Source organism: Nannobrachium achirus (genome assembly GCF_963921795.1).
Source record: "Nannobrachium achirus genome assembly, chromosome: 15".
Lineage (NCBI taxonomy): Eukaryota > Metazoa > Chordata > Actinopteri > Myctophiformes > Myctophidae > Nannobrachium > Nannobrachium achirus.
In genome coordinates, this window is record NC_137822.1 from 41,940,286 (window position 1) to 41,956,526 (window position 16,241).

At 43.2% G+C, this 16,241-nt stretch overlaps 1 protein-coding gene across 1 annotated transcript; it reads right to left on the reverse strand.

The window, feature by feature from the left end:
• Positions 1 to 3,986: 3,986 nt before the first annotated feature.
• LOC308299862 (E3 ubiquitin-protein ligase TRIM47-like) lies at positions 3,987 to 16,241 on the reverse strand (the record flags this gene model as incomplete). Its single annotated transcript, XM_080743645.1, has 9 exons — positions 16,068 to 16,241; positions 14,614 to 14,720; positions 13,018 to 13,398; positions 12,802 to 12,897; positions 11,817 to 12,050; positions 11,184 to 11,334; positions 8,506 to 8,655; positions 7,957 to 8,409; positions 3,987 to 3,997 (listed from the first exon to the last, which is right to left on the reverse strand). The coding sequence occupies exons 1-9, from the start codon at positions 16,165 to 16,167 to the stop codon at positions 3,987 to 3,989; spliced, it is 1,683 nt and encodes a 560-aa protein (XP_080599771.1). The 5' UTR covers positions 16,168 to 16,241.

A 16,241-nucleotide genomic window follows, 5' to 3' on the forward strand; every position in this document is an offset into this window, starting at 1 on the left:
ACCATAGGCGTGTAATCTATTCTGCATCTAGCTTAAGGCAAGACCCACATTTACAGTGAACATTTTTAACTATTAAACATAATTGCTTCTGGGTCCCTGGAACAACATATTTTGAGATGGGGGTCCCCGTCCAAATACATATCATTTTGGGGGTTCTTGACATGACAAAGTTTGTTTTTTCAGAAAACGGTTAGGATTTAGAAGACACCATTTTGTATATCAGTGCACGTGGTTCTCAAACTTCGTCATGTCAAGGTCAAGGACCCCCAGAAGCAAATATTTGAGTTCAGTTCAAAATGTTCACTCTGAATTTGGGTCTTGCCTTAAGCTAGATGCAGAATAGATACACGCGACCAGCAGCTCTGTGGCAGGAAACTGGATCTCACCTGAGTCGACTGATACCTGGCTGATGAAGCAATATGAAACCTTTGAAGATAGAAGTACATTCAACAGATTTTATTTGCCTCATAAACCTATAGACATATTGGTGTGTATACTCTGACAGACTGTCCAACAAAGGTCTATAATGAATAATAAAAAAGGAGCCTATAATTAAATCAATATAGGCTTACAACTTAGGTGGGGGAAGTGATATTGTTTTGGTTAAAACAAAAAGATTTTTGCTAAAAGATTAAAGCTGTACATTCTGATAGTAATCATTGTTATAGTCATAGAGTGTTTGTTCAGTAACTCTCCGGTTCTTTATTACATTTGTATTTTCTGGTAGGTGACAGAATTTCAACCAATGAGTAGAGAGTGCCAATTTATTAGCTTAATTTTTGTATTAGTTTTCTCCAAATTCACTTGTTTAATCTGTAGTAGGCTATCCTGTTTGAGGTCTAATCCTGATTATATCAAATTGATACTGACCTGAAAATGCTCTTTTAACCAAATAAGATAACTTACCTTTAAGGTAGCCCTTTGTTCCCCACCTTCAACCTTATTTCACATCACAGGTCTCTGGACCGCTATGCCTATATATGGGCATGACCACCATATATCTTTGTTCCCCACCTTAAACTTTATTGTCACATATAAGTCTCTAGAGTCTAGAGCCTATATATGGGCATGCCCATATATACCTTCAACCTTATTTCACATCACAGGTCTCTGGACCGCTATGCCTATATATGGGCATGACCAATTGACCATATATCTTTGTTCCCCACCTTAAACTTTATTGTCACATATAAGTCTCTAGAGTCTAGAGCCTATATATGGGCATGCCCATATATGGGACCGATCAGCTTCAAACTCTGTGTGTATTGGACCTGAAGGCATGATACACCAAGTGGTGTAAGTTGATGGAATCTGCAAATCCCCATTTATGGAGTACGGCAGTACGCTAATGTCATCAGAACTATATTTGGGCATGTCTGACACAGAACTCCATATATGGGCATAAAAGGCACACAGACAGACTCAGACTTAAATGGGCATAAACAGGCGGTCCGCCGGTACAACGGGTGTTGCATAACCGAGTGGGGCATGCATTTCCAACTTGCATGGATACAGCTCAAAACGAGCTTGTGGATCTGCTACTTTTGATGGTCTATTGTGTCAAATCAGTCATCGTTTTTGCCGCTCCATTATTTGACAGAATGTGTTTGTCTGTATGAGCACATTAAATCAGTGTCTTTCGATCAGGCCTTTTGACTGAGAGGCTTTCAGCTTTCAGGAAGAAACCAAAAAATACACAGGGAGGTGGCCTATTAGAGTAATGTTAATCCCATAGACACATACAAAACAGAAAAAGTACAAAACTATGGCACCACCTCTTTAACATTGCTCCTCTAGCTCAGCACTATTCAACATGTGGCCCCTGTGGAATGACTATGCGGCCCGTCATGGTCATTTCAGTTTCTTTCCAAAACCACTAGGAAACTATTTTGGTCGTGTTTTATACAATACGTTTTTGCTATTGTTTGTTCCAAAATAAGAAACTGCATAATTTCATCATTAATCATTCCATGACAATCTTTTTGTTCAATGAGGTTTGGCCTTATAGATGGAAATATGTCTGTTTTCTGTGTGTTTCCTTAATGTCTCGACTAGTCATGTAATGTGTTACAAAAATCATTGTCTAAACAACCAAACCAAATAGGACCATTGTGTTTAGCTTGTGGCCCTTGGACTTTTAGTATGTTACCGAGTGGCCCCTGAGCCGTCTTAAGTTGAGTAGCCCTGCTCTAGTTCATAAAAGCTTAATGAAATGAACCCATCAAAGGCACCGCTCCCTTCTCACTGGGTGTTCTTTTGTCAGTCCCACCAGCACCCAGAAGAGAAGAGGTCAGTGTGACAGCAAGCTCATGAAAAGTACACGTTAGATTGTAACATGTTCATGAGGCCATATTCCTGGTCCAACGTCAGTGGGATGAACTGCTCCGCCCAAGGATAGGCCGCCACCTCGCTGAGCTGTGGCGGGAACAGCGTGGAGGCTTCCTGGAGTGGGAGGTGCAGTGGCTGGTGGTGGTGATCCTGTGGCAACAGATCCTGGTGTTGATGCTGACACTGGGACATGTGGTACCCCACAGTCGCACCACCGGACAGCTCCGTGTAACCGTAGGACTGGTGGTGGTACTGCTGACTGGAAGTCTGGTGGTTCTGGAGGTCGACCCCTTCCCCTACTGCTCCCTGCCCCAGCTCCATGAAGGGGGTAGAGGCCATGGCCGACACCAGCTCCTCGAGTTTGTTGTTGCAGCTCGCCACGTTGGGGACATCGTCGAAGATGGACGCCATGGAAGCCTGCAGGATGTCTGTGCCGGGAGCCTGCGCGCGGCCTTGCAGCACCGTGGTGTTCTGCCCGAGGCCGATGTTGTACTTGTAGTGCATGTAGCTTTCCGACAGCTTCCTGCTGTTGTAGATGCCGTTGACAAACATGTGGGCGTGCTTGGGGTTGACGCGCCAGAAGCCTCCTTTGCCGCGCTTGTCCTTCTCCCCCCTGCGCACCTTCATGAAGCACTTGTTGTTCGACAGGGTGTAGCGGATCGACCTCTGCCAGTTTTGCTTTGTGTGTCTGTAATAACTGAAGTTGGCCATGACCCAGGCATAGATGTAGGAGACGGAGACTTTGTTGGGCTGTTTGCTGGCCTGCATGGCCAGGCAGATGAGCGAGGCGAAGGTGTACAGGGGTTTGATCTTGGGGTTGGCCCTGTTGTCATCGGTGGTACCTAATGGAAGGGGAACGTACGGGCAGTACAGGTCGTACAGGTTTTTGAAGTCACTGCCGGAGGAGAGTGTCCTCGGATGCGACGACACTCCGCTAGCGGCCGTGTCCCCGGCCAGCAGGCCGGATGGAGAGTCTCTGCTGCCCTGGTGGAGGCTGAGAGGAAAAACGGGTGGGCAGGGGCTGGTGGCGGTGACCCCATTCTGCCTCTCTGGCATCAGGCTGGGAATAACACTGAATGTCTGCAGCCAGTCCAGGTTGGTCAGACTGTCGTCTATGTTATGAACCGTGTCGGTGGCTGTTGTGGTGTCGTCTGGGTGAACCGACAGCCGCTTCTCTTTGGACGTGGTTGCCATCACGTAAAAAAATTATTTATGAATGAATGATGAACAGATTGCGCTTTTGCTTACGGTTAGTGAGGCTAACAGTAGGCTAAGTGCTGTGTCCTCGTCGAGAGGTGACGATGTCAACAAACCACTCTGACCTGACACCTGTAGAGGCTCTCTGCCTTTTTTAAAGAGCAAACACCCTCACGTCACCGTGATGTCACCGTGATGTCACTGTGACCCAAATATGGCTTTTGGTGAGTGGTGACATCATAGATGTCTGACATCATAGACTACCTCAATTACACACAAAAAACGGAACTTTCAACATTCAGTGTTTTTTCTGCAATCTGTAGTTTTGAATAATTAGGCTCAGAAAAGTGAGTTCATTGGCCTTTGGATGTAAACATCATCGTCCAGGGAAGGGTGTGAGGAAAAATCACACCCTTCATGGTGTGACCATTTTTCTTAGACGGTTAGACCATGATGTGGCTTCATTCCAACCCTGTACAGACACAGCACAGACACCACACACACTCAACCTTCATATACATCCATGCCAGTATTGGTCAAGCAAGGGTATCAAAAAAGTACAAAATAAATAAAATAAAACAAAAAAAAGAAGTGCAGGGGAGGGATTAGCGGCATTAAAATAATCAGGACAATACAAAAAATCACACCCAATGTGAAGTGAGCGGTGGTCGTGCTTGCATAACGTCTTCAGATTTGAGTCTAGGATGTACAGGATATGCTACACACACACACGTTTTGCTATGGCAAAACGCTGAGGAAAAAGGCTACAGACACACATATTTTTATGATTTTACTTACTAAAACCGCATAAGCGTCTGTGTGTGTGCCGTAGCATTAATCATCCTCAGAGCCCCCTGGGACTTTATGGCCCTACCCGCCGGTGGGGTGGTCCGGGCACTCTGGGTTGCAATGCCTACTGTCCTATCAGTAAAGGCATAAAAAGGAAATCTTTAAAGGATTATGTTCCTGCTATTTTTGAAGCAAACGTATAAATGAATGTTTTAACCACTTTTGCAGGGGACCCCCTGGAACCCCCCATAGACCCCTGGCGGTCCCTTTGACCCCACTTTGAGCTCACACACACAAATGCTCCTTGAAGATGTTGACTAAAATATATCTTAGATTAGAAATACTTCCAACTATATTCAAAGTTTGAAGGCTTTTTTTCTCCCCTGGAATGAATTTAAAAACAGAACTGCATGCTTTTATATCTGCACACAATAAAAGGACAAGATGGAAGAATGTAAATGTTTTACATAACAGTGGTGTTATATTGTGTTCATTAATGTGACCTTTTCTTCCCAGCAACCACCCTAGAGTCTAATCCCAAGCATTATCCTTTATGTTCTTGTCGTTGTCTTTTATATTTGTCTTTTAAATGCAGCCATTTGTCTTTTTGCATTGCTATCAGCCTACATAATTATTCTGGTATGTCTGAGGAGGTCCTGTGTACACAAGATGTAACAATAAGACCATGTTGAACCTTGAATTATTGGTGACATCATCATTAGTCTATCACTGTTAATTCTAATTCACACAACTACATGCTGTGGCTGTGTGGCACAACACTGCCCTCTCCTGGTACAGAGGAGTAATTGTGGCTATGCAAGACATTTACCATGAGAGGGAGTGGGTTTCGCCTTGTGCCACAACCCTGAAACAGTGGTAAATCAGCCAACAACCCACTGCTGATATGAAAAAGGAAATCTACTTTATGGATATTATCAAGATAGTTGAAAAACAACACCTCTCTCATCATTAACAACCTTTATTACAAGCCAACAGACAGAAACACTCTTCTAAAGTTGTGATTCCTTACATCCCACAGCATTGAAAAACAGGCTACAGCAGTGGTTGCCAAACTGGGGGTCCCCAAACAATTTTTTGAGGGGGTCCCCAGATGATTAACATTGTTTTCTCACTCTACAGTAAACAAACCAACATACGGTGTAAATGGGTATCTGCACATTTCTAAGGTCACAAGTGAATGCTTGAAATCAACAATACATCTATTTCTTATATATGCCTTCAGTACAGTATGTACATTATACATTTGGCCATTGCTTAGAAAGTACCCGTCATTTGGATATAAAGCTATTAAGTCGTTTTTCTTTATTTTGTTTGTAGGAATACTTTTGCCTTCTGTGTGTACTGGGCCTGTCTATGAATAGGATGGGGAAGGTGCATTTTAACATCATATGGTGGTACTTGGAGAGACAAATATTTTCTGAGTGGTACTGGTAAAAAAATAAGGTTGAGAATGAGAACCTGATCTAACCTATTCTATTTTCTGAACATGCAGTAGTTTGTGCGAATTACAGTATGTGTACAAGTGGACTATTGTGTTATCCAGTATGTGAATCTTTAAAATTAGATATTTTATGATAAAACTGTTAACAGTCATCATAAATCGAGTAACTGAAAGTAACTAGTAGTTACTTTTTAAATTGCAGTAATCGGATTACGTTACTGACAAAAAAAATTTGGGATCGTGGGATATGTATAGGCCTATATATTTTTTATATAAGTGGTACTCAGTCTAAAAAGGTAGAAAACCTTTGCTATATTTAGATTTCACATCATAGTTAGGAAACCAATCCTGGGCCAGTTTTAAGACGTGTGTTTGGTGGGGATCTTTTAAGTTTACTATCCTTCAAATTCAATTTGCTTTGCACAGAAACATACAATTATTTGAATTGAGTACTTTTACTTTTACCAAAGTCGTTTTTTTCACAAGTACTTTTACTTTTACTTAAGTACAGAATGCGAGTACTTTTCCCATCTCTGGCTATGGAACCCACCATTGTACACTATATGGGAACTCAGGTTTATCCTCCTTATCTGAGAGGCGTGATAAACACTGGTATCTTTTTATTTTTAAAGCTCTCTCAGGATTGCTCCCCTCTTATATTTGTTCAATGCTGAATCTGGACCCTAGTCCCTATCAGACGCGCTCAAGCGACATTTTTGACACTCGAGGTTCCATTTGCTCATACAGAGCTTGGCAAGGCAGCATTTTCTATCAGTGCTCCACTTGCATGGAACAAGCTCCAAAAATCATTAAAAATAAAATATCTGCCGGCCTTAGGCCAATGTTTTAATTAATTTAGCTTTTAGTTTCTTGAACTTTCTACAGTTTTCAAGTATTCTCTTTTTGATTATTTCAAATGATGTCTGTAAATGTATATATATATGTTGTTGTTCATTGTTGTATCTCGGTTGCGTTGTACATGAGTGCTTGCTCTTAATTGTATTTCCGAGTTTAAATAAAGGTAACAAACAAACAAACAATGATTTTTAAGACTTATTTAATACCAAATTGGCCAAATATTATGTAAAAAAGAGAAAACGGCAAGATTTGTGAAAATAGCTGATCTACAAACTCACTGTGTCTCGCAGTGCAAGGCAGTAATTATAATATGAGCTTGTACTGTAGATCGGCTATTTCCACAATGTTTGCCAATTTGGTATCTTCTTTATTTTATTGTTTTATATAATAGGCTCTGTGAAAATAAACAAACAAGCAGAACTAGAATCACTAGAATGATTTGATCGATTGAAAATTGTATTAACAGCGTGCAGAGACAGGTACAAAGAAGTACAGTACAAACAATGTCTGCTTAAAGGATTAGTCTATATGGATGAGCTTCTCTTTCCCTGGAACACTAGCATGGTTTTCAACAGAATATGAGGATCAGGTGACTTTAAACATGTCTACCCAGGGGCGTCGCACCAAATTCTGGGCCCTGGGTACAAGGATTCACTGCGGGCCCCCCATGAATGTTCCTCATAGGGGGAGGGGGTTTAACCCATTTAGTCTGGGAAAGCAAAATTATTACGTATTATTTTGTGCTTCAACCATTGAAAAATAGCAGATATACAAGCTCGAGCTTGTAGTCTTTGAATATTTCAAATCCTTCTAAGGTTTTTTGAAAAACCTATGTTTCCCATCTCAAAATATTTAGTTCCAGGGACCCCCCCAGATGCAAAATTTGAGTTACAAATGTTCGCTTAAAAAATACATATATATATATTCAGCGATTTGCACACATTTTCAGGACGCTTTTCATAGCAGATCTACAAGCTCGCAGCTCGGTGCCGCGCTGTGAGCTTATAGATCTGCTATTTTTCAATAGCTAAATAATTAAGGCCCCTCCACATTGGGCCCTAGTAACTCAGTCCCACTACCCTCCCCCCCCCCCCCCCCCCCCTTGTGACGCCCCTGTGTCTACCATATCTTGCACACCTCTGCTGTATGAACTACCTTCGTCTGACTAGAACCGGCATGCTGAGGATTCTTACCCCAAACGGTTTCATGATCACTGGGCCCATACATCCCTATCCCTGCATAGAGAGGTCGTGTGAAGGTGGTGTGAATTGTATGGAGGTGGGTCAGTGTGTTGTTACACACACTGTAGAAGGACAGAGTACCTGCCTTGTGGTCCAGGTATACCCCCACCCTGGTGAAACTATGGGTATACTGCCACCCATAGGCTTTAGCCTCAACTCTGGTGGAACTAGAAGGCTTCGCCACTTTAGTGTCGATGCCGGCGTGTGTGAACCTGCAGTCGTCACCTGAGCATCTTAAACACCAGGACTCTGAATTTGATCCAAAGCTTGGATTAAGCCATTTGTCTTCTTCCCGAGAACCTTTTCTGACGATGTCTTCATAAGAGACTGCTATATAAATCGATTTAGGCTCGTTCCATTCTACTTCCCAGTAAGAACGTTCATTCAGACTCTCTCTAGACAACACCTGATTGTTTTCAAATCTCTTTGGATGATGAGGGTGCTGTGTTTGCTGTCTGGTCACCTTCCTATTCTCCTCTGACAGGGAGAGGTTGCGTGCTATTGTGTTCACATCCAATGAGAGTGGACAGGAATCTGTGAGAACACATGACAAAATATCATGAATTAGACTCCCATCCCATCAGTTTCTGAGAGCTTGTCAGATAACACTCATCCTGAACAAGGACTCACATTGTAAGAGTTCCTCTCTGGTCTGAGGCTCTGCTGGCTGTGAAGCATCAGCTGGAGAATCTTCTGGCTGTGAAACATCAGCTGGAGAATCTTCTGGCTGTGAAGCATCAGCTGGAGAATCTTCTGTCTGTGAAACATCATCTGGAGACTCTGGAGACACAAGAAAGAAGTCAGATGAAGAAGACATCAGACTGAAGAATGACCTAGAGCACCTTGTCAATGTGGGAGGCACCAGAGTGAGCAATGGAAAATATATAGACAGACATAGATATAGATATCATTTAGATATATGATCCACTTTGTGTTCATTTATGTGATAAAAGAGAGACTTGGAGAGCTGTTTCACTGTGCAATGTAAGTCTACTATTATGTAAGATTATTTTGGAACATACTTTTCTAATCACTTGAAAGAAGAGGATAGATCCGAGCACTCCAAAGGTAAAGGAGGAGAGGAAAGAAGAGGATAGATCTGAGCACTCCAAAGGTAAAGGAGGAGAGGAAAGAAGAGGATAGATCTGAGCACTCCAAAGGTAAAGGAGGAGAGGAAAGAAGAGGATAGATCTGAGCACTCCAAAGGTAAAGGAGGAGAGGAAAGAAGAGGATAGATCTGAGCACTCCAAAGGTAAAGGAGGAGAGGAAAGAAGAGGATAGATCTGAGCACTCCAAAGGTAAAGGAGGAGAGGGGGCAGGAGTGAAATCAAGGTACTTTATTCATTACAAAAAGGTTAGAAAGTCAACATGTGTCGACACACAGGTCTCTTCTGCTCTATTTTTTTGAGTGCTCAGATCTCTCCTGTTCTTTCAGGTTTTAGTCCCGTTTTAGACGCACCAACAGTATGTTTTAAACTCAACTTTTACCTGGTACCTGGTTGTTCCCTCTTTTTCACCATACATTTTTAATCAACAGAGAAACGACGGATATCTCATCAATAGTTGGAGTAACATCGTTTTAACATTGACTTTAGGTTTTAAGCTCACATTTCGATATTCCATTTGAATCATTAGGCTAATTAGGCCTAGCAAAATAAAACTTTGGGTTCCGGTTGGCTGTAATTTTAGGGCTGAGTAGGTAGGGAATTTATTTTATTTTATTTTTTATTTTAATTTTTTTGTGGGCATGATGGGTAGCAAGGAATTTTATTTTATTTCCTCATGGGAAGGATGGGTAGGTAGTTTTTTTTTTTTTTTTTTTTTTTCCCTATGGGAACTCAACTGCTGCCATTTAACAATACCTTTGTACTCTTTAACTGCCATTCGTCTCCATAGACTTCCATGTAATTCATAGTGCACGGATCATGCACACCCATGCCTAGATCATGCACCACGTGTGTCCACATTGCTCACAGCTTTCAAACAAAAAAATCCGAATGGAAATCCGTTCAGGCATTCAAGAGATAACAGCCATTATGTTTTCCTAAAATGTAAACAAAGATGGCTGCCATGTTTGAAAGATGGGGTTGCTATGGGGGTTAAACATGCAATTTCGCGACTGCTATCATGCCTACTACATTTTTTGGGGTAAAAAAAATAATTGAAAAAAAAATGTTTTTTGATTTTTTTTTCTTTTTCTCAAAAACAGGAAATTTACGGGTTTCACGGGCGTGGCAGGGTGGTACAACAGGATTTTTACGGAATTTACGGCCATAGCAGCATATGAGTTAATATATTATGTTTTCCTGAGTTACCAATTTCTAAATCATTAAATGGTTCATATTTACACATTAAAAACAATAAAACTGGGAGAAACAAGAATACAAATGTTTTCTAACGCACATACAGCAAAAGGGGCTTGAGCCCTTAATTTTTATCCGTCTGAAAAGGCCCTTTTAGAAATGTCAGCCCATGCCTCTCCAAAATTCTGTGCACTCCCCTGGATAGGCACAGAATTGTGCAGCAGACGGCGGAGATGCACGCATGTAGCCGCATGTTAGGGCCACAGCTCGGCCCCAGGGGGTCCGCGAGGGACGGGGCCGGCTCCCAGGGGGTCCCCGGAGGGTCCCCCACGCTCGGGGACCCCCGCGGACCCCCTCCGTGCCCGAAAAATCCCGGCCGAAACGCCCAAAAGCGGCCCGTCCACCGCATCTATAGCAGATACCCAAGCTAAGTAGAGCAATAACTTCCAATCGTTACGCTGCAGATGAAAACTGACATCGGCACTGTTTCACCTCCTTAATTATGTCTGCAAACGTTTTAGTAGTCAATCGAATTATTTTAGGAGGTGGTTTGCACGGGCAGACGATGGCTGGAGGAGGACATGCATGTGCTGCTGTTTATGTTGTGCGATGTGCGCCGCCGTCTCGTCTCCTCGCGATGAAGGCAATGACGCATGAATAGTAAAACAAAACATTTGCGCACATGATATTTTAGACGAAAGAAAACTTTGATTAAACTTCGCGAATGTGGTCACACCAAATATATTTTTTGTAAGACGTTTTTGATCGACTCGGTCGGATTTTGACTTAATTTTTTTTTTTTTTTTTTTTTTCACTCCAAATGCCAATAAAATCATCTGGGTCGCACGTATTTAATAGGGTCGGTCGCCTACCCGAACCCAGAATATTCTTTTGTTAGGCCTTAGGGAGTAACATAATGTAATAGCACTAGAATCGCAATCTGTGTGTGTGTGTGTGTGTGTGTGTGTGTGTGTGTGTGTGTGTGTGTGTGTGTGTGTGTCTAACCTGTGTGTGTCCAGGGTGTGTTGAGGACCAGGTCCAGGTTGTCTCTCAGAGCACACAGCTCTTCTCTCAGCAGAGTGAAGGAGGTCAGAGTGGACTCAACATCACTGGGTACGACTGTAGGAGGACTGGAGCTGGACGCACACTGGACACTCTGGAGGGAACACATTATTATCATTATTAGTGTGGTAGTAAAAAAAAGGTTCATTGAGTTCAATAGACTTTTTCTCTCCCTTTTCTGATTGGACAATATCATGGATTTGAGTATTGGTCATGCTTCATGTGTCATCACAATATATAGGCAACCACCCTTGCAATTTCACAGTATTCTAGTTACCGTTATTGTTAATAAAAGCATCATGTATATCATGTATTAGGCCACGGAACCCCCTTTAGAAAATATTTTCTGCCAGGGGCCCTCATACAAGGTTTGTGTTTCTTGAAAAAATAAAAAAATAATAAAAAAGGTTTAAAAAAATTACAGTATTCTTTTGAAAATAGCAGATCTACAAGCTTACAACGCATCACACGTTGTGAGCTTGTAGATCGTCTGTTTTCAAATAGCCGATGCATTCAGGTTTAAAATGGTTAAACCTAAACCTGAAATGCCATGATTTCCTCAGTGTTGGACAGAACCTGAATGAAATGGACGTTGTCATCAGTGTGGGACAGCGTGTCCAGCTCAGCGTGGGTCCTCTCCAGCTGTGCCAGGTGCTCCTCCAGACGTCCCAGGACGTCTTGGAGCTGGGACACCGCCGTCTCCTCCTGCTGTCTGATGGTGTCTTTAACCTGGACGTGTCTCCTGTCCACACACGCCTTCATCTCTGAGAACATCTGCTCACTGTCCTCCACAGCTGCTTCTGCAGAGCTCTGATTGACGCACACACACACACACACACGCGCACGCACACACACACACACACACACACACACACATGCAGGCTTTATTGGGGGTGGCAGTGGCTCAGGAGGTAGAGCAGCCGCTTGACCGGAAAGGTTCCAAGTTTGATCCCGGGCTCCCCCAGAGTTAGTGTCGAAGAGTCCTTCGGTGTATGAATGTGTGTGTGAATGGGTGAATCTAATGCACAATCTCTGTAATCTCTGGCGCTATGAATGCACCATTTACACACAAACACCGGTGCTCTTTGTGGTGCAGTGGGTTGGGATCTGGAATTGGTTCCATCAAAACCGTATGTGCCGGGAAGTGGACTTCATGTCTGTTATACAATTACAAAACCATAGCACAGTAAATAAACTAGAACTGCACTCTGTCGAGGTGCCAACTTGCGCCTAGCACACAAGTAGGTTGTGTGTGGCCTACTTGTTCGCCAGTAGTGCAGATTTTTTACAGATGGGCAACATGCATCTTGGCTCCGTTGAATTGACTGTGTGTTCATAGCTGGAAGTACTCATTCATGAAATGGAGTCCCAGCGCGTCCATGAACAAACTATGATGCAAAACGCGTCACTTAGGCCCCACTACGTCGCATTTTACAACCGCAAGAAGGGGTGAAATTTGGCTTCATTCGCTGGGGGAGCAACTCAATGCAAGTGGACGGGCGGGGATATCTGGTGCCCTCTCTATACGTATTATAACTCTATGAGCCTGGTGGGTACAGACCTTCAGGTTCTCCATCAGCTGTCTCAGCTCTTTCACTTCCTTCGTTCTCTCCTGGATCTTCTGATGGAGGTTTTGCTGACTTGTCCCCAACTGTTTCTGTAAGAAGAGAATGCAACGTTGGAATGTTGTTTGGTAAAAAAAAAAAACATCCATGAATTCAAGTCTCCATGGGGTGAGTAATGGACAGAAACAAAGTATTTTTTGGGGGTGAAGTACCTGTCTCTGGCTCCTCTCTGTGGCCGCTGACACGGTGTCATGGCCCCTGTGTTCATCCATGGCACACAGGAGGCAGATACACTGCTGCTCCGTGCGACAGAACACCTCCATGGGCTTGCTGTGAATGGAGCACATGTTGTGGTGCGGGAGGGAGGCCGTGGCAGGGACCAGCTTGTGCTTCTTAAATGCAGGAACGCTGTAGTGTGGCTGGAGGTGAGCCTCGCAGTAAGACACCTGACAGCCCAGACAGGACATCAGGGCCCTGAGGCGTCTGCTTCCGGGGCAGAGGTCACAGGCTACGTCCTCAGGGCCGGCGTAGTCGAGCGGAGCGGCAGAGACAGAAGACTGAGGAACGCCTGGAGTCTTCAGTTTCTCCACAAGCTGTGAGTGGATTCAGAATCAGATTCAGATCCACTGTATACTCACTTATAGATGCACTGGTTAGGGAGGGACATGTGAAAATGTATGTACGCTCGGAACAGAGCATGTGAGCGGAGTGAGTGGCAAGATTTCAATCGAGCGTGGATGGGTTTTAAAATGATTCAGAGCTGCTTTGGAGCCTGCCACTCCGGTCGGGGCCGTGCACCACATATTTGAGCACGCCCAGTTGCACGAACAGACACAAAGAAATACTCAAAACTGCAGCAGAAGTGCACAGCGCTCGTCACTGATCAAGATGCTCCGACCTTTGAGCTTTGGTTACGTTGTTTTACAATGCCTTACATAAGTATTCAGACTTCTTTCAAAGAATGATTTATTTGTTACTGAACAAACACTCTATATAGCAATGAGTACAGTTCAACTGTACTCATTGCTATATAGAGTGTTTGTTCAACTGTTCAACTGTACTCATTGCTATATAGAGTGTTTGTTCAGTAACAAATAAATCATTCTTTGAAAGAAGTCTGAATACTTATGTAAGGCATTGTAAAACAACGTAACCAAAGCTCAAAGGTCGGAGCATCTTGATCAGTGACGAGCGCTGTGCACTTCTGCTGCAGTTTTGAGTATTTCTTTGTGTCTGTTCGTGCAACTGGGCGTGCTCAAATATGTGGTGCACGGCCCCGACCGGAGTTGCATACAAAAAAGCATTGCAACAAAAAAACCTGTAACCACAAGCAGAAGACGCGGCGTTGCTTTGTTTTGGTTCCCCCCGTTTGTTTCCCCAATCCCTATTAAAATGCTCGATTAGCCTAGTGTAGTCTTGCCAGTCGCTACGAGTTGGACTAAAAGAAGCATATACCAAACAAATTTTCCAAAATCAAAACTACGCCGCATCAAGGAGTTTATTAGGTAGGCCCCAAAAGTATGTCCTTGAGCGAAGGGGAATTATTTTGGGTTGAATCCGGTTTGATCTTTCCTGCCAAATTGTAGTCCTTTGAGGACTACAACATGACGTAGAGTGGTTTCCGCTCCCGTTATATTATTTATTAATCTATCTCCTTGTTTATCTAGTAGTAAACAGTCTAGTCATGTATGATAATAATGCATTGCATTTTTATAGCTCTTTTCTAATCAAGTTGCATACTCAAAGCTCTTAACAATGGTCCATTCATTCATACATTGTGAATGTATATTATTCATTCATCATGTCACCTCAGCCAGCAGGTGGTTGGTCCTCAGAGAAGGTCGTGGACAGAAGGTCTCTCTGCACTGAGGACATCTGGACAGCCTCTTCTCCTCGGCCTCCTGGTCCCACGCTCCTTGGATTAGGGGTGGGCGATATGGGAAAATATAAAATCACAATATTTTCGGAACCGTACCTATGTTCCCCAGGTTCCATGTTCCCCATTTACCCCCTAAAAAAAAGGTTCTATCTTCCCCGCTCATCCAAAAATGCAGGAAACGTTAATTTAAAATTAATAAGAACTCTAAATACACACAACAGAACATAATGTGGAGAAAATACGAATACTAGTGGGACAGGAGGGAACTAGGGACATCTGGGCACCACATTTCTGTTATAACTGGGCATCTGGACGAGTGGGCACCAGGACATCTGGGCACAAGGGACATGTGGGCATTTGGACGAGTGGGCACCTGGAAGGAGGCGGCACTTTTAGGGATGGAGAAATCTGGGCACTACAGACATCACATGTGGCACCTGAACAAGTAGGCACTTAGGGGTGGAGACATTTGGGCACTAGGGAGTAGGGACATGTGGGAACAAACCTGGACAAGTGGGCAGCTAAATTAAGATTGCCCACACATGTGCCCAGCTGTCCCACCATTTCCTTGGGAACATATACCTTTTTTTTTTTTTTGGGTGGGCGGGGAACACAGAACCTTTTTTGGGAGAGGGTGGGTGGGGAACATAGAACTTGGGGAACATAGAACCTTTTTGAGGGGGAAGTGGAACATAGAACCAGGGGAAAATAGGGAGGACCCCATATAGGTAGCCATAAATCATAACTATCAGCCAGGAGAGGTCGCTAATATTCGGACGGAGAGACGTAACGTCCGAATATTAGCCACCTCTCCTGGTAGTTATGATTTATGGCTACCATATAGGCCTATTCCAAGTTTCCACGTTTTTATGGTTATTCTTCCAGGAGGTAAAGAATAACTAAAAGAACTAACTGACCACTTAGACCAAGATGCAGGTTTTAATGTATTCCGCAATGAATCTCTGTATTTTTTAACTAGGAGTTTTTACATGGTTTCCTCATTATATCACGATAATGTCTGAAAAGGCATGCACACGTGGTATTGTCTCAACGATATGATTGATTGAAGACTTTATTAGAAGTTTGCATAGGAAAAGGTACAGTTTCATGACGGTACAGTTCACTGGTAGGCCTACAAGGTCTACTAAAAGGAGATCCATGAAAAGACTAAGCTTATTTCCACAGGAAACCATTTAAGTATCTCATATAACATTGAATGACAGACGAATAGAACACAGTACTATGCAGTAGATATGTAAAGAAAAGAAAAATGAGAGAACAAAAAAAAAAGAGTCTAAAACAGTAAGTAAGTAAGTATATATATACAAAGATATAAGTGCGAGATATAGGCTAGGCCTATGTACTGTATCACCATATTCCTACCTTGGATGCAGCCAAAGCAGTAATTGTGTCCGCAGGGCAGAGTCACAGGCTCCTTCAACACCTCCACGCACAGAGAACAACAGAACTGATCCTGGTCCATTTCACTGATTAATGAAGACTGATTCACTCTGTCTCTCACTGGACTGTGAACAATTACTGGTCTGGATCTCGCTC